The 21718-nt window shown below is 38.8% G+C and overlaps 1 protein-coding gene across 3 annotated transcripts in view; it reads left to right on the top strand.

Annotated features, from left to right (window-relative positions):
* The window catches only part of LOC123650974 (regulating synaptic membrane exocytosis protein 2-like), a 72476-nt gene extending 65722 nt beyond the window's left edge, over positions 1–6754 (top strand). The window contains exon 5 of one of the 3 annotated variants that reach the window (XM_045581341.1): positions 6353–6754. In XM_045581341.1, the coding sequence (XP_045437297.1) occupies positions 6353–6667 (315 nt within the window). In that variant the 3' untranslated portion in view covers positions 6668–6754. The remainder of the gene's footprint in view (positions 1–6352) is intronic. The other 2 variants (XM_045581340.1, XM_045581342.1) reach the window with 2 other exon arrangements.
* Positions 6755–21718: the final 14964 nt, after the last annotated feature.

Here is a 21718-nt window from a genome sequence, read left to right as displayed (position 1 = left end):
CTGATCACTGTTCTAGGTGAATATGCTTTCTATTTTAAGAAAAATTGAACTTGCTTAATTTTACATTCAATTTATTTAAATTATTTTCTAGTTCTTTAATTTATACATCATAAACTTTAAGTTCTTTTATTTTTATTTATTTATTTAATATATTTTATTGATTTTATACAGAGAGGAAGGGAGGGAGATAGAGAGTTAGAAACATCGATGAGAGAGAGTTATCGACCAGCTGCCTCTTGCACCCCCCCCACTGGGGATAGGCCCGCAACCAAGGTACATGCCCTTGTCCGGAATCGAACCCGGGACCCTTCAGTCCCCAAGCCGACGCTCTATCCATTGAGCCAAACCGGTCCCGGCTTTAAGTTCTTTTAAATGATGAAAAAGAAAACTTAAGTGATAGTACATTTATATTTACTCTATTGAATTGTTGATCAGTTAATATGCATTGGGAAATAATTATTCTAATTAATATCACATTTTGTAATGTGAATAATGATACTCTTTCAACTCACTTTAAGATTTTATTAAACCTATAGTTTTAACTGAAATTTTATTTTTAGAGAAAGAAGTGGATTAACAAAGGGGTGCAAAATACAAAGCGGTTGGGCCCAGTTTGACCAAAGTTTGACTAGAGCACCGACTAGTGGCCAAATGTGGTAACTGTACTATCACTTAACAGTTTTCTTTTTCATCATTTAAAAGAACTTAAAGTTTATGATGTATAAATTACAGAACTACAAAATAATTTAAATAAATTGAAAGTAAAATTAAGCAAGTTCAATTCTTCTTAAAATAGAAGGCATATTCACCTAGAACAGTGGTCGGGCAAACTCATTAGTCAGCAGAGCCAAATATCACACGCACTCATAGGAGCAGGCGATCTGAAGATGTAACATGGAGAAATTTGAAGATGCTTTTCTTGACATTTGGATTGATGCTGCCACGAGCCAGGGAACGGAGGTAGCTGCCAGAAGCTGATGGCGGGAAGAGGCAAGGAACTGGTTTTCCCCAGAACCTTCTGCGGGAGTGTGGCCCTGTTGACACCTTGATTTTGGCTCAGGGGTACTGAGTTCAGATTGGGACCGCTGGTCTCCATAGCTGTTAGAGAATATATCCCTGTTGTTCTAGACCACATGTGTCAAACACAAGGCCCGCGGGCCAAATCCGTCCCGCCAGGCCTTGCAATGTGGCCCGCACCGCCGCTGTCATCACTGCACTCCGCTGCGTTTCCATCACAATGACAGTTTATGACTGTTCAGTAAACCATTTGGCCCGCGATTTAGGCTGGATTTTAGATTTTGGCCCCTTCTCTGATTGAGTTCGACACCCCTATTCTAGACCATCAGTTTGTGGTAATTTTGTTACTTCAGTCATAGGAAACGAATTCACTGTCTTTTTTCTGAGTTTGCCATTAAGATCTTTCCAGTCTTATAAATTGGGTTGGGGGAATTTCTTCCCTCCCCCCCTTTAGATTACCCCCTTTAGTTGGTTAAATAAAGAGTTCCATTAATAAAACTCCTGACGTTTTTGCCCCATATAAGTTAAATTTTGTTCTCTTGATGCATAATTTACCTCTGATAGGCATTAATTATTTCATAGCCTGTTAGTGAAAAGTCATCTCAGAACATGTGTATGTGCTGGAATTTGTGAGACATAGTTCGGTATCGTCGATTTATAAGTTAAGTTGCTATGTATATAAGTGCTTCAAGTGAAAGTATCAGTCCCTTGTACTGCTTGGGGTAGATTCAGGCTTCCTGCGCTTTAAAGATTAACAAACCATTAAAGACAGGAAATAAGTAAACAAAGTTAATTGGGTGTTAGGATATGAGGAAAAGAGCACCCAATATGGACAGCCCAGAGCATATGGGAAGAGTAAGTATTAATCATAGAGAGTCTTTAATGCAAATCATATACCATGCCTTATGCTCATTTATTTTACACTAGAGGCCTGGTGCACCAGATTCATGCATGGGGGAGGAGGGTGTCCCTCTACCTGGCCTGCACCCTCTCCAATCTGGGACCCCTTGAGGGATGTTTGACTGCCAGTTTAGGCCCGATCCCTAAACCAGCAGTTGGACATTCTTCTCACAATCTGGGACGGCTGGCTCCTAACCGCTCACCTGCCTGCCTGCCCACCTGCCTGATTGTCCCTAACCGCTTCTGCCTGCCAGCCAGATCATCCCCTAACTGCTCCCCTACTGGCCTGGTCACCCCCAACTGCCCTCCCCTGCTGGCCTGATCATCCCCAACTGCCCTCCCCTGCTGGCCTGATCATCCCCAACTGCCCTCTCCTGCTGGCCTGATCACCCCCAACTGCCCTCCCCTGCTGGCCTGATCATCCCCAACTGCCCTCCCCTGCTGGCCTGATCACCCCCAACTGCCCTCCCCTGCTGGCCTGATCATCCCCAACTGCCCTCCCCTGCTGGCCATCTTGTGGCCGCCGTCTTGTGAAGATGCTCTCTTGTGACACCATCGAGGCTTTTATTGTATAGAATTGCTATCCGCTGGGTGTTAACAGATGAGGAAAACAAAGCTCAGAGCATTTCCAGGTCTTATTCTCACTTTGGACTACACAGGAATAGATTTACCTAGTTCACTGAGGTAAATTGGCAAAGCCGATCATGATCTCCGTTGACCTATTTAGCTACTCTGAGGACACACTTGAAACTCACTTCACACTGAGCTGGAAATGTCTGCCATAACCAGTGGTTCTCTAACTTCATCAAGTATCAGAATTACCTGTAGGATTTGGCAAACCCCCTCCCAAACTACAACAAATAAACAAACAAAGAAACAAAAACCAAAACATATTTCTGAGTCCCTCTCAGAATTTCTGATTCAGTAGGTTTGCACATCTAATAAGTTCCCAGGAGATGCTGAGGCTGCTGTTCCTGGGATATTCTTTGAGAATTTGTTCTAGAAGAGGTTAGGTTACCTGCTTACCTTGTGATAAATAATAAAGCAGCGATAGGTGGTTTCTGCAGATGATCACGATTGGCTAATTGCCTCCCAAACTTTCATCATTTCCTTTTCATTGTCAATTACCAGGCAGGAAAGGTTCTTATTCTTGAATATTGAGTGTTATTTATTCTAGATAAATTCATATCACGGAATTGTATAGCATGGATTATCACTGTATCATGAATAGTAATTGTTTAAAATTAACAGAAAAGTTGAAATCCAAACCTAATTTATTTGAACATTATTTTGTGCTTCTAATATAATGTGTACCTTTCCCTTTTACAAAAAGATCTGCAGTACCTAAATTTGTCACAAGATGGCATTGAAAGGCTGAAGATTTTGGCTGAAATTTGTGTTTTGAAACCATTAATGGGTTAGATATATTTTTATTTCATGTGTATTCAATCCAAAAGAAATCTGAACTATGATGTATTTTTTTTAAAAAAATTGAGTGATATTTTAGTATTTTCCTGTAAAACACTTTTTTATTTATTGTACTTACAAAAAATAAAATAGTCAAATACATTGTCATTATTGATGACTAATTCTTTCAAGAATCTAAGAAACATAAATCTTAATGAAATAGCATCAAATATTTTATTATGTATCCTCCAGAAGGACTTCACATAAATTTAAGTTAGAAATTGTAGAAGGTCTTACTGTTCTATGATTTATAGGTCTTATTATGCATGAGATGATATTAATCTTGCCTGCAATGAGCTTTAAGTTTTAGTATGGGAAAAAGAAATGTATATACAATCCAAGAGAGAACAAAATAATAAAAGTGATTAAATACAATGTTCTATAATATGAAATTACACAAACAATATGAACTGGAATAATGGGCAATTAAACAAATTTAAATGGTATTTTACAAAAATATCCTTGAATCAGTTGAAAATACTATGTTGAATTTTTCTTTTAATGATTATGTTATCATAATTTATTTAAACATAAGGGAATGTTTAGCAATATGGAGAGTTATGTAAAATTAAGTATTTGACATAAATAAAACATCAGAGTCTCTCACTTGAAATATGAACTCACCTTTTATTTTATGAACATGTGATTTTATTTTATTTTTTGATTAATTGAAAATTATTTTTCAGAGGAGGGTGAAGATTTTCTGGTCATACAGTTGTTATTTATGATATTCCTGGAATCTGGAAAGCATATATATATTAAAAAATAAAGTGTAGAATGGTGGTTATCAGGGCATTGGGTTTGGGAGAAGAGGGGATATGCTTTAAAATGGTATAGATTTTTATTGTTGCAAACTGAACAAGTTTTGGAAATCTGTTTCACAAATAGTGTGAATGTACTTAACACTGTGCACCTAAAAATGCCTGACTACAAACTATGAGCAATTAGTAGGTTTTTATTGAAGACCAACAATGTTCCTAGCTTTATTTAGCTACTAGAGGCCCAATGCATGAATTTGTGCATGGGTGGGATCTGGTGGCCTGCCCCAGTCAGGGTCTGTCAGAACCAGGCCAGCCATGGGAAGAGGCCGCAGGAAGTTGGCCAGCCGGCCCCACCTGCAGTCGGGCTGGTTAGCTGGCCACAGTGCACTTCATAGTGACTGGTCATTCTGGTTGTTCTGGTCACTTGGCTTTTATATATATATATATATTAGGAGCTACTTAAAAGAAACAAAATCTCCTTAGGAAGCCTATAATATAATTGGTGATAGAAGATTAACTTAATAAACTAATATAGTAATCTACTGAAAGTCCAACATATATTAGGCATTGTGTTAGACATTTATTTTTTATTTTTATTTCCTTAAATTTATTGGGATGACATACTGTCTAATAAGAGTAATATGCAAATTGACCACACCTCCGCCACACAAGCCTTGCCCACCAGCCAATCAGGAGTGAGTATGCAAATTAACACAATCAAGATGGCTGCAGCCACAGAGAGAGCAGGAGGCTTGGGTTTCCCCAGCAATGGAGGACGCCAAGCTTTTTGCCTGTCCTAACCTGCCTTGGCCTTTGCTTAAGGCTACAAAGTTTCAATTATAGAAGATAAATAAATCCCAACAAAAATAGCTGTGGCCACAGAGCAAGCAGGAGGCTTGGCTCCGCTCAAGGCTACAACATTTCAATTATAGAAGATAAATAAATCCCAGATACCAGGGCCTCCGCTTGGGTCACCGGGGTGTGTGGCCAGCCTGCAAATTACCACAGGCCCCTCGTCCAGGCTGCCCCCTGCCTCAAGGGGACCCCTACCCTGATTTGGGACCCCCTTCAGGGCAGACCAGCCAGCCCCCATCCATGCACCAGACCTCTATCATATCTAACGAAAAAATAATATGCAAATTGACCATCACTCCAACACACAAGATGGCTGCCCCCATGTGGTCAAAGATGACTGCCCCCATGTGGACATAAGATGGCCACCACAAGATGGCCAGCAGGGGAGAGCAGTTGGGAGGGACCAGGCTTGCAAGGGAGGGCAGTTGGGGGCGATCAAGCCTGCAGGGGAGGGCAGTTAGGGGTGGCCAGGCCAGCAGAGGAGGGGAGTTGGGGGTGACCGGGCCTGCAGGGAAGGGCAGTTGGGGGGGGGGGGGCAGGCTGGCAGGGGAGCAGTTAGGCATCAGTCAGGCTGGCAGGGGTGTGGTTAGGGGGTGATCAGGCTGGTAGGCAGAAGTAGTTAGGGGCAATCAGGAAGGCAGACAGGTGAGCAGTTGGGAGCCAGCAGTCCTGGATTGTGAGAGGGCTAAATGGGCAGTCAGACATCCCTAGAGGGATCCCAGATCAGAGAGGGTGCAGGCTGGGCTGAAGGACACACCTGCTCATGCATGAATTTCATGCACTGGGCCTCTAGTTGGTTAATAAAATTACATAGGTTTCAAGTGTACAATTCTATGACACATCATCTGTATATTCTATATAAATTATTTTAAATATTCAGTTCTCAAAACACCACAGGAAATTTACTGTAATCATCCTTAGATCCATATATTAACAGTTAGGAAACTTTTATTGATATGAATATTTAGTTGAGGTTTGCAAAGTTTCTAATCTCTGAGTTGGTCTTTAACCCCAAATCTGTGCAGCCTCAAAATCCATTTTCCATATCCTGCACGATGCTCCTAATTTAAATTTAAAAAAAAAAATAGAGAATACAATAAACAACTATTGATTTGTTTGGCATTTCTACTGCCAGGAACCATTATCTATTTCATAGAATTATTCTGGCAAACTTTAAAAAGAAAGGACGTGTGAGTTCACCAATGGCAGCCGTCAATCCGGATTACGTTTTAACTCCAGGAAGAATCAGAATAGACTTTTCTTGTCGACTTGAATTGTCTCTCTCTCTCTCTCTCTGTTTGTTGACAGCTTTTGGAAACACTCATTTCCTTCCCCTCTGTATTCCCGCGCAGGTTATGTGGGTATGCAATTTGTGCCGAAAACAACAAGAGATCCTCACTAAGTCAGGAGCCTGGTTCTATGATAGCGGACCTAACCCCCCGCAGCAGCCTGACCCGAAGGCTCTCCGAGGACTGCGGAACGAGGAGGCGCCGCAGGAGAAGAAGGCAAAACTGCACGAGCAGGCCCAGTTCCACAGACCCCCAGGTGACTTATCTGTACCTGCCGCGGAGAAAAGTCGATCTCATGGGCTCACCAGACAGGATTCTATTAAAAGTGGGTCAGGAGTGAAGCACCAAATTGCCAGTGACGTAGCGTCAGACAGGTAAACATTTTGCTTCATCTTTAGGTAAAACATCATTATTTTTAACCTTTTATTTCAATCGGAAAATGAAAATACATGAAATGTGTAGGCAACCAGTTGTCTACGTGGAATGTCAATGTTCATATGTTTTTGTGTCAATGATGGAAGAAGCGATGCTTAGGACTTCAGCCGTGAACAGTGGGAGGTTGGATGAGGTTTGGAGTGTTAGGTTGTCAGTTTTTCCAGAAAAAAACAAGTGAAATAAAACAGGGAACGTAGATAAGAGGTTATTGTCAGAGGGGAGAAACGGGGGTAAGAGCAATGAGGATGAAGAAGAAAGTACAGATAAAAGGGTTTTATGAATTTGATCTATCCGTGGCCTAACTCTGATATCACTATTTTGGCTCAATTTTATGGTCTTTTCCTTGACAAAAGTGTTAGACTTTTAAAAATGGTGTTTATGGTTCTTCTATTTCCTGCCTTTGGAAGGAGAAGAATGAAAAGATTTGCAAGGGGAGATTGTTTTTGTAGTCCATATTTCTATTTTCTAATTAAACATTTTAAAAGGAAATCTGGCTTATGCTGTATGTATTATTCAGGAATGCAGGTACGTTTCTGGGTGAACAAATAGGAAGTCATGCATTTGTGGGAAAACAAACGTGAATTGTACTTACAGGGCGGTGGGTTCTGAACGGGGTTAAAACAGGGAAGATAAGTGGGGGTCCCTTCAGATGGTGCCAAGAGCCGTCACACAGATGTGTTGCTAATGTCTTGGAAGAATAACAAAATGATGATGCACCAGGTTTTTGGTTGTTTTTTTGTTTGTTTTGTTTTGTTTTTTTTGCAAAAGTAAAACAGACAATGTAATTCTGTCTTCGGAAAAGGCCATGGTGATTTCATGGCTGGGGTACCAAAACCCATCTCAGTGCAGAATCTCAGGAACCCAAGAATTTCGAGGTGGGAAGATCATCTGAGCTTGAGAACTTGAGCGCACACAGGTTTGAGGCCAGATCGTGTATTTGGGTGGCAATGTCTGAAACCACCTGTGTAGGGGAGTGGAAAATGATCCAATGAAGAGAGAGAACACAATACTGGGAGGGCATGAAAGCAGATTACACCTCCTGGCGATGGAGTCTCAGTCTTACTGGGACTTCTTGGAGACAGGGTATCATGACCTCAGAGTTATTCCACATGATGGGCTAGGAGGCTAGGGCATTTACCCACAGTTCTCCGTTGTGATTGGCCTAGGTCTGTTCCTCAGGAGGGGGGCGGGGCTTGTTAACTCTCTGGCCAAGCATGTTTCTGTATTACAAATATAATAACAAGAAGTGTCTCTGTAGGGAATGGTGAATGATGAAGCAGTGCTGGTTGGGACAGTAGCAGTCTCTGTAAAGTGGCAGCCATAATGGCCAAGGCATATGAGCTTAGAGGAAGAAAATGATGTTAACCAGTTAAATGAATGACTTCATAAAATAGATAACATTGGCTCATTCTTCAAAATAGGATAGCTACACTCGATCATCTCCTTTGGAGGATGGAAAGGTAGGTTTAGGAAGACTAAAAGGAAACTCTAAAATACTGGGTCACATAATAGTTTTTAAAGCTTTAGAATGCGTATCATTAGGAAGTTGTGGATGTTAAAAACAAGTCCAACGAATTTATGAGTAATTAATTCATCATTGTAGGACAGTAGAAATATAGCACCAATCTTTGAAGAATGTGGTATTAAGAACAAATATATATCCTCCAATATTATCTCTTAATGCTTGTTTCTTTGACACAGTACTGGCCTGAATAAACAGTACAATTCAACCCATTGTGAAGAAGCAAGATGTAGTTACTTTTTTCTTTTCTTTTTGCCTACTGCCCCTGGCTGCCATTACTAATAGATGCATACTTTAATGACTCAATGTATTCTATAATTATGTCCTTCCTTTCTTTTTCTAAATACATTTTTATTGACTTCAGAGAGGAATGGAGAGAGGCTTAGAAACATCAACGGTGAGAGAGAATCATTGATTAGCTGCCTCCTGCATGCCCCACACTGGGGATTGAGCCTGCAACCTGGGCATGTACCCTGACTGGGAATCCAACCATGACCTCCTGGTTCATAGGTCGATGCTCAACCACTGAGCCACACCAGCTGGGCCATGTTCTTTCTTTCTGAAGCTCACATAAGTAAAACCAACAGCTCTGCTTGTTTATAAGAAATACTTCTAGTCAGGGAAGGAGTTAGAGTTTAATATCTAATTTGGAAGTTACACCTAGAAAATGGAATTGGTTATAATTTATATAGACTTCTGGAAGATACTTTTTCTTTCAGAATAATTCAATCCCCTTACTATAAACAAAAAGAGCATTTGTTTTATTATTTTAAATGCAGATTCCATAGTAGTTTATTAGGCATGTACCTACAAACCCTTTGAATTCTTTCCCCTGGAGCAAGGGGTCTACAAACTATGTTCCTGGGGCTCTATCTGGCTTGCCCCCCTGTGTTTTTGTAAATAAAGTTTTATTGGAACACAGCCACAACTATTTATTTACTTATTGTCCATGGCTACATAGACTCAGCTACAACTCCAGAGTTGAGTATTAGCTATAAGAGGCCAAATGGTTCTCATAACCTAAAATATTTACTCTCTGACTCTTTATAGAAAAGGTTGCCACATCCTGCCTTAGAGAGTAAGTAGTTATTTATTTTATTTATTATTATTTTAAAATTACTTTTTATTGATTTTAGAAGGAGAGGAAGGGAGAGGGAGAGAGATAGAAACATCAATGATGAGAGAGAATCATTCCTTAGCTACCTCCACACTGGCAATCGAGCCCACACCCTGGGCATGTACCCTGGCCTGGAATCTAACTAGCGCCCTCCTGGTGGATGGGACTATGCGCAATCAACTGAGCCACACTGGCTGAGCAGTAGTTATTTTAATGCTGTTGAAATTTCTTTTTTCTTTACTCAATTTTTGTGTGTGTGTGTGTGTGTGTGTGTTACTATTTAAATCGTTTCAGTTAAGCCTATTTATTCCCCTCCCTCTTCCTTGTCCCTCCTCCTCCTCTCTGCTTCCTCCCCTCCTCTCTCCACATCTCTTTCTTCCTCCCTCTCTTTTTGTCTTCATTTCTCTCTCTCTTCCTTCTTACCAGAATTGGTCTTCTAGGAGAATTTAAGTTGGACAGTGAAATGGAACTACTGATAAGGAATATAACTCCAATTTAAAGTATTACTACTAATTTGTTTCTTCAGTACCATTGAAAAACCATTTTAGTGCCCTCAAAAAGAGAAGCTTTGGTTCAATTAAATTTAAATCTTTATGGACCTAGAACTATAATTGAGAAATAGAAAAGTATGTTATGTTTCTTAATTTTAAGGAGATTTAGTTTAATTTTTTAACTACCTGCTACAGTAGTTTTGACCTATTTCTGACTTTTTAGTTCTACAGGTGCTTTCCTCATAGACAGTTAGAATTAATTGAGTTAACATATCAACTTGACCCAAGACCTTAGCTTTGAGTTAATGAATATTTGCTTAGTTCATTTATTCATAAAAATGGCAAGTGTTTATTATCAACTTAAATGCAAAATATTGTTAGATATTTTCAAGTGTTCTTTTTTATTTCAAAATTATTTTGAATGTGCAATTTGCTTACCCTTACAATGTCTACCATGAGTGCCTCGTGGCTTCTTAGCCTTTAAATTACATGCATAACCTGGCGATCTAATTAAAATAAAGATTTGAATTTGGTAGGTCTGAGGGAGGCCCGACAGTCTGTGTTTCTAACTAGCTTCTAAGTGATGTCAATACTGCTAGTGCCGACTAGAAGCAAGGCACGGAGGCATCTCAAAATACATTAGGGAGGGAAGCACCCCTGGCCTTTCCCAGCTTAGTGGCAGTTGACCTCTGTAGCACTATCCCTGAGAGCCATAACACAGTGAAATTTTGTGGTTCTTAGAGGCAACATAATTCCACAGATGAGTCTACATTTATTTAGTGGGGGACAGAGGTGGAACCAGCTACCTGGTGGCAGGTGGAATACATTCATATAGCTGCAAGCATCTGGCTCCTTTGTTATGATATATAGTAAATGCCTAAGTATTTACTTATTTAAATACTAGAGGCCTGACGCGCGGAATTTGTGCCCTCGCAGTCCCTGCTTCGTCCAGAAGGTCATCTGGAAGGTCGTTCCGCTGTTGGGTCTAATTAGCATATTAGTTCTTTATTGTATAGGATACTTTATTATAAACTACTTACCCACATCCCATTTATTATAGTTTATACATGCTTAGCCCTTGTTCCACCATATTTATTGAGTGAGCAATCTTTTCTTCCTACTGATTTGAGATGCCATTCTAATTGTATATATTGATTATTATATGTTAGGGTATATTTATAGATGTTCTGTATTGTTCTTTTGACCAGTCTGTTCAAAGCTTATATCTAGTTTCAAAAAAATCCCATTTCCGTTATTTAAGCAAACTCAGCTATTAGTTGTTGAAAGCAAGAAATTTGACAACATGAATTTTACTAATACATTTAATTTCATAGTTACTTAACTGCAATCTACATTGTGGTATGTATTGGATTATGCAATGAGTACATTTTGAAGAAGTGGGAAGGCCTTGGTGAGTGGGAAGATTTATTTTTAACAATACTTCTTCTAGTTTTATAGCTATATATATTAGTGGCCAGAGTGAAAAGGAAAAGAGAAATAGTACAATAGTTATGATAGAAATGGAAAATGAAATACTCTTTCCCCATAATACATTGTTGGAAACTACACTGTAAGTCAAATGACAAGGGGTCCTTCCTTACAACTTTTGAAATGATGACTATATAAACCTGTATTCATTATTTTTGCCACCAGATGGCGAAGTTGTACTCTAAAAGCAGACCTTCAGTTCTGTGATTATATAATTGCAGAGGTAGTTATAGACCAGTAAGTGAATTAAGTTGGTACTTGAGATTGTAAAAAACTGGTCTTCTTGTGTAACATTGCTTTTCCTCTTGAAAGATGATATATATTCTCAGTTGTTTATCTCTAATTCCGAGATCTCCATGTACCAGACTTATATTTACATCTGGAGGTGTACAGTCTTACCTTCCCCCAACAAATATTTCAAAATCAAAATATTCCGAGTCGAAGTACCTATTTATTCCCAAGTAGCGGCTTCTTTGTCATTCCCTAGCCTTACTGATTGTAACATCAGTTGTTCTGCTTCCTACATTAAGATACTTAGGTATTTATTATCTACAATAATTCTCTTCCTCTTGATTTTCATATTCAGTTAGTATTTACTTAAGTTTTTGGTCAGTTCCATCTCTGTTATATCTCTTCTATTCCACCCTTCCTTTCTAATGTGGATATTGTCACTGCCCTGTTTATGCATTAACCTTGCCTAGCTTTCTTTTCTGTTTCCTGCTTTCCCAGTTAATTTACTTTTCTTCACACTCTATGTTGTTTCCGGAATTATGATTTTAGTTATTATAGATATGCTGAAGTCATTTATTTGCTCGCTTTTGAGGTCTTCCCATCACTGATCAGCTGCCTCCTGCATGGCCTCTACTGGGGATTGAGCCTGCAACCCAGGCCTGTGTCCTGACTGGGAATCCAACCGTGACCTCTAGGTTCATAGGTTGATGCTCAACTACTAAGTAAATTTTACTTACACAAAGCCTTCTTATTTTCCAGCAATCATTATATTTTGTGCTTATAAAGGATTCCTTTTTGAATATAATTCCTTTATTTATATTGATATATTTCAGCATTTACCATGCTCTGCCCTTTTAGTATACTTGTTGTCAATATTTCTCCCCCTCTTACTAAAGTTTGAACAGCTGGAGGGCATACTGTCCTTTACGTCTTTGTTTCTGTACATGCCTCGTTTAGGTTCTAGAAATAATGGGTATTCATTGAACATTTTTTTTTTCATTTTTATTGAATTTATTGGGGTGACACTGGTTCACAAAATCTTACAAGTTTTAGGTGCACAAATCCACAACACATCACCTGTACATTGTTTGTGTATTCACATCCCACATCCAGTGTCTTCCCATCACCATTTATCTTCCCTATTCCCGCTGCCCCCTTCCCTCACACCCTTCTTCTCGGCAATCCCCGCACTGTTGTCCGTGTCCAGGGCGCTCACTGAATATGAGTGGAAATAAATTGAATCATCGAACTGACAATTAGATAACCAGGTCTTTCCCTTATCTTTTACCTATTACAACTGTGCTGTATTTACAATTGAGTTTATTTATAGACTCCAGTACTATATTTTTCTCTGCCTCCTAGATTAAGAGAACTAAATTATTGGTTATTACATATTAGATTTATTTTTATAATTCTGCTGTTTTTTTTTTTAGACATCCGCAGTGATGATGGGCATTTTAAGTGCTTTAACATTTTTTAAAGAGAAATTCTTTTATGCTTGTTTGCTTTGACCCATCATACTTTAGTCTGACTTCAAAGAATTTGATTTAATACCTTGCTGTTTTCTATTTTCTACAACCTATTGGGTAGACTGACCTATATTGCAGTTTGTCAGGGCCAAATCCTGGCTTATACCGGTTGTCCCAGCATAATTATTTTATTTTTAAAAATTTATTTAACATTTTAAAAATTGAATTTATTGGGGTGACATGGGCTAATAAAATTATACAAATTTCAGGTGTACAATGCTGTAGTACACCTGCCTATTGTGTTGTGTGTTCACACCCCTCAGCACACATCTGAGTCTCTTGGAGGATTTCTATGTGATATCTACGGAAACTACTGCGTAGTAATTCTTAGGCGTATGGAAAGTTCTCTATGGAACTATATCGCAGAAAATATTACTTCCGGTTACTTAGCCTACGATACTTATTGGGTGTATACTTTATAATAGTAGTTTATATAGAGAAGTACAAAGACAATAGAAGATGTTCTGTGTCATAAGAATTTATAACCTGATAAGTCAGGATTAATGATATAATCATACAAACATAACTATTTGAAATTGGTGAAAACTAACATAGCAAAATATAACTTAGAAATATATGGAACCAAGTAGGGTAGTTTGGGGGAGGTTTTTATGTATATATATATTTAGTTATTTCAGAGAGGAAGGGAGAGGGAGAGAGAAATGGAAACATCATTGGTGAGAGAGAATCATTGATTGGCTGCCTCCTTCACACCCCCTACTGGGGGTTAAGCCTGCAACCTAGGCCTGTGCTCTGACCAGGAATTAGACCCTGATCTCCTGGTTCATGGTCATTGCTCAGCCACGGAGCCACACCGGCTGGGCTCTATCTTCTGTTTAACATACTAGAGATAGAATGAGATAGTTTGATAGAATACATCTTTCCAGTTTAACCTTTTGCACAATCCATACTTGGTCTTAGAACTATATTTTCTTTCAATTTCAACTCACCTTTATATCATCTGCTTGTGTCTTTGAAATAATTTCAGTGACCATTCCTCTATGTCTCTGTCTGGGTTTTGTGACTTTTTACTTTTCATGTAGAGACATTTGATCTTAGTTATTTTCCTTTGCCTTATAGAAGTTTCACCTTTTCGTCTGCTGTCCTCTTGGTTTGTCTTTCTTATTCAAAATCAAAGGGAGTTAATTCTTTTAGAGTATGACTTTAATATATTGATCACTTGAAGTACAGTAAGCCCTCTTTTAATGTTGTCAGTAGGTCCTGCAACTTTAAGGGAAACAAAACCTAATGAAACCAGTTTTACCCTAGACTAGTTGATATAAAAAAAGAGGTTCCTACAGCATCTCCTCAATGCTATAGTGAAACAATGTTGAGTGAAAGGAATTGAATGAAAGTAGGTTATTTGAAGATCTGCACTAGTTGCTTTTCAGTCATACTTCAAATATTATAACCCAATAACCATTCTCCTAATAGTGATATTTGACTGACGGAGACTCTATTTACTACTATTTCTTGAAAGCGTCTATAAATTTTTTTTTTTTTTAACAAGCTTCTCTTGAGTGTCATATGTTCCCTTATAAAACTATATATAGTTGTGCTTTGGTATTAATAGTTATAATCTAGTAGTAACATTAGAAGGAAAGTGAAGCTAGAAACAGTAAGATGGGGTAATGTGTTAGCCAGTGGTGGTGGTTTTGCTAGCCAGCTGCATTCTTTTTTAAGCTTTTGCTGATAAAATCATTGGTTAACACTGAAATTACTGTTTTTGAGACTCCCTAATTTATTCCAACACTAAGGTGCATCTTGGATACCTCAAGTCATTCATACATTAAAAGCATAAAATTTAATTAATTATAACAGGTTATTAACTCATATTAGCATATGTGTTCATACAATCCTTTCCCACTGATCTCACAGATCTGTTGGGAGCAGACGTGTATGTGTGAGTCTGTACAGTGGATTCTGGGAGGATATTGCTTCTAGCCTGACGTTTATGGCAATATTAATGTTATAGACTGACCTTGAAGGCCTCTCTCCCACCTCTCCCCTTACCGTTTGGCTCTACCAATACATACCAGGCGAAGCAGTTCAGATACTGGTCAAGGATGTCATGGGCAAGGCTCCAAAACTGGACTGTCATGCTAAAGTGGACAAGGGTGAGGGTCGGTGAGTGTAAAAACTGTGTTTTAGATTTTTTTAGTAAAGTGAATCAAGTGGTTACAAATGAATCTGATTTGAGGTAAATGCCTACTTGCATTTTGATCACTGCATATTTTCATCTCTTATAGCAGATGGGGTACGACAGGCCTGGGGTGAAGCCCTTGGGAAGTGCCCTTTGGAAGCTCAGAGAGACCAGACACTAGGTTTGTCTTGTTGAGTATTGTAGCTTAACAAGCAAGAATAGTCTTTTTAAGGCTCATGGAAGGTTTAGCATATCTCACTAGAATTTAAAAAAACAGGGAGTCGGGATCAAAGCTTCAAATGCAGATAAAGTTACATTTTCTTATTTGATAACTTTAGTTGTTCAAGGATTTGAACAATTACATAATGACATGAATTAATGGTTTGAAATGGTGGAGCCTTAGAAGTCCTTTATGCGCATTTCACTGTAGCATCTGCTTACAGTCTCTGCCTTTCTGCTGCTACTATAGATAAGCGCTCCCTGACCTAGCTTTGCATAGCACCCTCCTATTTTTATCTCCTTAGAATACAGCTCCTGCAGTTCCTGAAGTTGTGAAAGTATGTCCTTGGGTGGGGAATAGTTAAACATTTACAAATATAAATGATTACAGTTTGAAATTTCAAGCTACATGTTATGGAAAGCTGAATAACTTGAATAATTTCTTCAGTTTTAAATTTTACTCTGTACAAGGAGCCATGGCTACTGTGTATTTGTTTGAAAAATGAGACCCCCTACTCGCAGGAAGTAAATTTCTTACTTCTTAGCACGTGTCAAACATAAGAGGAAGCAAATACAGAAGGCAGCTGAGATTAGAGCAGTGGCCCTCAAACTTTTTAGTCTTGGGACCAGTTTTCAATCTTAAAAATGACTGAGGCCCACATAGAGATTTTGTTTGTATGGATAATGTTTGTGGATGTTTATTTACAGCATTAGAAATAAAAACAAGAAAAGAATGAAAACATATGTTCATTAATTTCAAAACAATAAACCCAGTGCATTTTATTTTTTTATTTTTGAAATATATTTTATTTATTTATTTATTTTATTTTATTTTATTTTATTTTATTTTATTTTTTTTACAGAGAGGAAGGGAGAGGGACAGAGAGATAGAAAAATCGATGAGAGAGAAACATGGATCAGCTGCCTCCTGTACACCTCCCACTGGGGATGTGTCTGCAAGCAAGGTACATGCCCTTGACTAGAATCGAACCTGTTATCTTTCAGTCCGCAGGCCAACGCTCTATCCACTGAGCCAAACCAGTTAGGGCTCCAGTGCATTTTAACTAATCATATCGGGTGGGTAGAATTCTATATTGACCTACAATGAGGTTTAGTCTTATCTCAAGTATGTCTGGAACCTATGACTGGCTTCTAGCTAGCAGACGATGGGACAGTCACTTCTGTGATTGTATTACACCATGTGAGTCTGTGTCTTAGAAGCAGGAGAGGCTTCTCCTGGCTTTGAAGAAGTGAGCTACCATGTTGGGAAGGTCTGTGAGCCAATCAGATTCTAGGAGCTGAGAACATTCCTGGCTGACAGCCAGCAGGTAAACAGGACCTAAGTCTTAGGGCCAGAAGGAACTGAATTCTGCCAACCATCCCTTGAGCTTGGAAAAAAATGTGGCCCGGCCAACACCTCGATTCTATCCTTTACCATGCTTGGACTACAGAAGCTGTAAGATAAAAAGTGATATTTGTATTTTTTTTTTTTTTAAGCCATCAAGATTGTGGTGACTTGTTTTGCAGGAAGAGGAAACTACTAGAAGGTATTTCAAAAAGGAAAGGAAAACTTAGTGAGAAAATGGGCATTATTTTACTTTCTTTTGCAAATCCCTTGAATGCATGATCTGGAAGACAGCTGGATTCTTGTAGCTCCTGTGTTCCATTTCTTGGGATAGCATGCATGATGTAACTTCTGGAAAACTCTGCTGTATACCCATGAGAGCATGAGAGTTCAAAAGGCAAGTAGCATTTTAGTGTTATTATGAATAACACATGACCTCTCTGAGGTGACTAGACTGCATTTTTTTTAGAATTGCCCGATTAGAAACTTTTAGTAGTCTCTTATTCCATCACCGATAGAGTATTTAGTTGTACATGGGCAGGATTATATAAGACAGACTGATCTATTATATATGGACCTCTCAGCTTCCTTGCGTATTTTTCAATGGATTTCTGGGTATGCCCTTTAGTTTGACCATGTGGTTTATTTCCTCTGCTCGTTATGGATGGTAAGCAAATGATTTTTACTAACTTTGGTTTCTAGGAGAAATAGGTGGCAAAATGTTAAACAGGTAGTGGATTGGGACAAGGTTTCTCTTGAAATGATCCTGGCATCTTTTGATGGCAGAATTTGCCTACAAAGGTGCTATAGCCATTGAGAGATTTGATTTAAAACTTAAGAGTTTTTTAAATGTATTTTTTTAAATTTGTAAGACATTTATAGGAATTATCTCATTTTATTTTTAGTGATATGTATTCATTTTTATGTGTCTATATGTATGATCACTTGGGAATCGGTAGTAGTGGGTCTTTCTCTTGTTAATTTTCTTTTTTTTTTTAAATATATTTTATTGATTTTGTACAGAGAGGAAGGGAGAGAAATAGAGAGTTAGAAACATCGATGAGAGAGAGTCATTGATCAGCTGCCTCTTGCACACCCCCTACTGGGGATATGCCCGCAACCAAGGTACATGCCCTTGACCGGAATCAAATCCGGGACCCTTCAGTTCCCAAGCCGACACTCTATCCATTGAGCCATACGGTCTCAGCTCTTGTTTTTAATTTTCTGTGATCTCTTTTATCACTAGAAATACTGAAGAATGAATTAGTTTCAGACATCTCAAGATAGCTCAATATATAATGATTTTTGTTAGGAGCATTAATATAGAGTCATGCGGGTTTCTTTAGTAATCCAAGGCTTCTCTAATTAAAAAAAAAAAAAAAGCAGCAAAAATGAATGGTATAGAGAATAAACATCGTTGCTGCCCATAACAAAGGATTTTTATTCTGTGACATATACCCACATGGTGTGTTGGACACAGTTGGAAGTTGTAAGATGTGATTTGGAGGATTTTGTCTGCAAAGATCTGTCAAGGTTGGTTTGAAGGTTATTGGTGGAACAATTCTCACTGTGCTTACCTAATTACACAGTGCTTGAGCTGGAAAATTAAACTTAAGGGTACTCTCCCCCTTTCTACTGATGCAGTCCTCTGTCACTTTTTTTTCTCCAATTCTTTTTTTTTTTTTTAATTATAATTCCACCCGAGTAGTTTTTTTTTTTTTTGTCTGTTTCTTAGATACCAGTTTTCAACTTAGTTTTCCTCAACAGTATTTTCAAATTCTTCTAGAAACTTCTATTTACCCAGTCTCTTTAGTGTTCCTCGTAGTTTCCTTTTTCTGCATGTGAGATCTGATTTGTGTTTACAGAGCAAGATTGACAAATTTTAGTTATCTCAGAAAAAGTTTGTATTTTTTCATACAACTAAGATGGTAAGGCTATGGAATATATGGACTCAAAATGGTTGCAATGTAAAATAACTTCTGTGAGATATATCTGAAATTCATTTATCTAAATCATTTGACATGATTAAAAGTTTTGAGGCATGATTAAAGTCCTTGTGTGGAAAGTAATAAGAAACCTGTTTTTTTTGTTGTTGTTGTTGTTGTTGTTGTTCTTGTTTTTTTTCTGGTTGACTCTGCTTAATAAAAATCAGAGTCATATGAGTAGGAAGGATTATAAAAGTTTGACCTTTCTCATTTTAGTATTTCCCTTAACTATATTTTGATCCAGTGTTTACTCTCTCAACATATATGGGATTTGGAAATTGTGTTTATTTCCAAAGTCTACATTGACCTTCTCATTTGTGTCTTCGCAGCATACTTTCTCTTTTACAAATGGTAAAGTTAGTTTGCATTTTAAATGAGAGCATCCATAAGGAGCTGCTGAATGTCAAAGACGTGGTAGTATTATGTAAGGAGCACTAGCCTGAGAGGAGGGAGATGTGCATGCTCATTCTAACTCCATCACCAACCACCTGGACCAAAGTATACATCTTACTTCCTTTCCGCAAAATGGAGGAGCTTCTATTCTCCTCTAAATGTGCTAGGATACCATTGTTTAACATGGACCCGGGGGGTGGGGTGGAGGTGGGGGAGGGAGAGGGAGATGTCCCACTGATGGCCTGAGCACTGCCATGGAGGCAGGAGAAACTCCGTCACCTCCTGAGCTCGCCAGCCTTGAGCCCGGCTTCTGGGCTTCTGGCTGAGCAGCACTCCCCCTGTGAGAGTGCACTGACTACCAGGGGACAGCTCCTGCGTTGAGCCTCTGCCCCCCTGGTGGTCAGTGCGCATCATAGCGACTGGTCATTCTGCTTGTTAGAGTCAACTTGCATATTACCCTTTTATTACCTAGGAAGGATTCTGTTGTGCAGAGAATGGTTTGTGGGGGTAAGAATTGATGCTGAGAGAAGTTTGAGGCATCTATTGAAGTAATCTAGGAGAGAGTTGTTGGTAGTTTGAGCTAGAATTGTAGTAACAAGATGGAAATGTTGGTGGATTTATGCTTCCTCTAGAAGGTGGAGTTAATAGAAATTACTCCCGTTAGATTGGATATGTGTGGTCGGGCATTAAAGAAAGAAATATCTTCTAGATAAATCATGATGTTCTAACCATGGAACCACCCTGGCCAGTGCTCTGTGTCCATTTTTAAGGGGCAGGCATATCTAACTGCATATTCTAAGTTGACAGGACTGAATCAGAATACATGTAAATTTGCATGACTTCATTTGCATAAGGTCTCCTGCTTTGGCTGAACCAAGACTAAAAAGAGTGGAAGGTTCATGAAGGAAGGTTAGAAGATATCTGCTCCCAGCCCTTATTCATGGTTCCTACAGAAGGAGGGATTTCAGGCCAAAAGAGCCTGAGAACTTTCAGAATTGTTTTGAAGCACAGGGTCACAAGCAGTGATTATTCAAATTCCAGATGACAGAATATGTAATGCGGAATTGGTCATTTTTCTTAAACACTGTCTTTGGTTGGCTTCTAGGCTACCATACTCTCCTAATTTCCCTCCTACTTCTGTGGTGGCTGCTCCTCCTTTCTCTCCTCCACTCCATGTCTTCTTTACCCGATGGCTTTATGTAGAAATAGTTTCCTGGTGCCTTGTTTTATAATGCATTTCCCCCCACCTCCCCCAGCCTCCTCCTTTCCCCATTTTGAACTTTCTTTTTGTGTGTGATTTCATCTCCTCTCTTGGTTAAAATTATTACTAATATGCTGATGCTTCTTGAATTTGTATCTTCAGCTGAGAACTCTCTTCTGAACTCCAGAGTGACACACTCAATTGCATACTCATCTGTCTTTTTAGCTGTCTTGCATGCTACTTAAATTCTACTACTCATCATCTTCCCCTTCCTTCTCCCTCAATGTGCTCCTCCTTTAGCATTCTCTGTCTCAGCAGGTTTTAAGACTATATGCTTGGTTACTTAAGAGAGAAATCTGAGAGCCATTTTTGACTTCTCTCTTGACCTCCATCCCCGCCCCCCCACCCCTGCGGCAAATCAATCATTATGTCTTGTTGATTCAACATCTACTTTGTTAGTGCTCCTTTATCTCCATCTTATTGTGATCACCAAGCCAACCAACGTCTTTCTTTTACTACTGCGTTAGCTTTCCAATTGATCTCCCTGCCTCCACATATAGTGAGATAATATTTTGCTATGTTTTTAGAGTCTTCATTTTCCCACTTTTTCATTTGTAATGACTAGAAGGAAATTGCTTCAAAGAAATTGCAGATGGGAACTCTTGGTGGCCAGTATTATTACATAGTATTTTATTGTTCCCATATTTTGCTAAACACGTTCACAATGGCGCCAATGATGACTACTTCCAATTTTCTTAAGATAACAATGTGCAGTCTGTATTCCTTTGCTGAAGAAACCGGGGACACTTGGAAGTTATTAGGCATGGAGGTGCCTCGTGAGGACATTTTGCAAGCGTAGGTGTGAGTGCTTGGCGTCTCAAGGCCATAAGCATCGCTTATGCTGTGGTTCTTGGTGAATGTAGCCATTAGAGATGGAGTTGGATCTTATTCATATTCATATAGCTCCCTGAAATTATAGTGTTGCTTTCAGTGACTCTCTTGATAGTAATCAAGGGAGCACATGCTCAGAACTCGCAGTCGCGAGACTGGAGAGACTTAAATTGTGTCTTCAGAGATCTCGGTTCTCTTTCCTCTAAACCATGCAATCTCTGTGTGTCAGATAGTCACTCTGGACATTTTTGTTCTTGAGCTTAAATCTAGACTTGGCACTCAATAACCTAACTCTTGCATCCAATGGGAGAAGAGGGGGATACCTGCAATAATGTCAACATTAAACATTTTAAATAAAAATTGTGAAAAAAAAGTGTTATGAAAGCTGCTGTAGGTATTTTGTACTAATCTTTTGTGATTTTTATTTTAAGTCTTTAGC

Source organism: Pipistrellus kuhlii, unplaced genomic scaffold (assembly GCF_014108245.1).
Source record: "Pipistrellus kuhlii isolate mPipKuh1 unplaced genomic scaffold, mPipKuh1.p scaffold_m20_p_14, whole genome shotgun sequence".
Taxonomy (NCBI): Eukaryota; Metazoa; Chordata; class Mammalia; order Chiroptera; family Vespertilionidae; genus Pipistrellus; species Pipistrellus kuhlii.
This window is presented reverse-complemented; position numbering and strand designations above follow the sequence as displayed.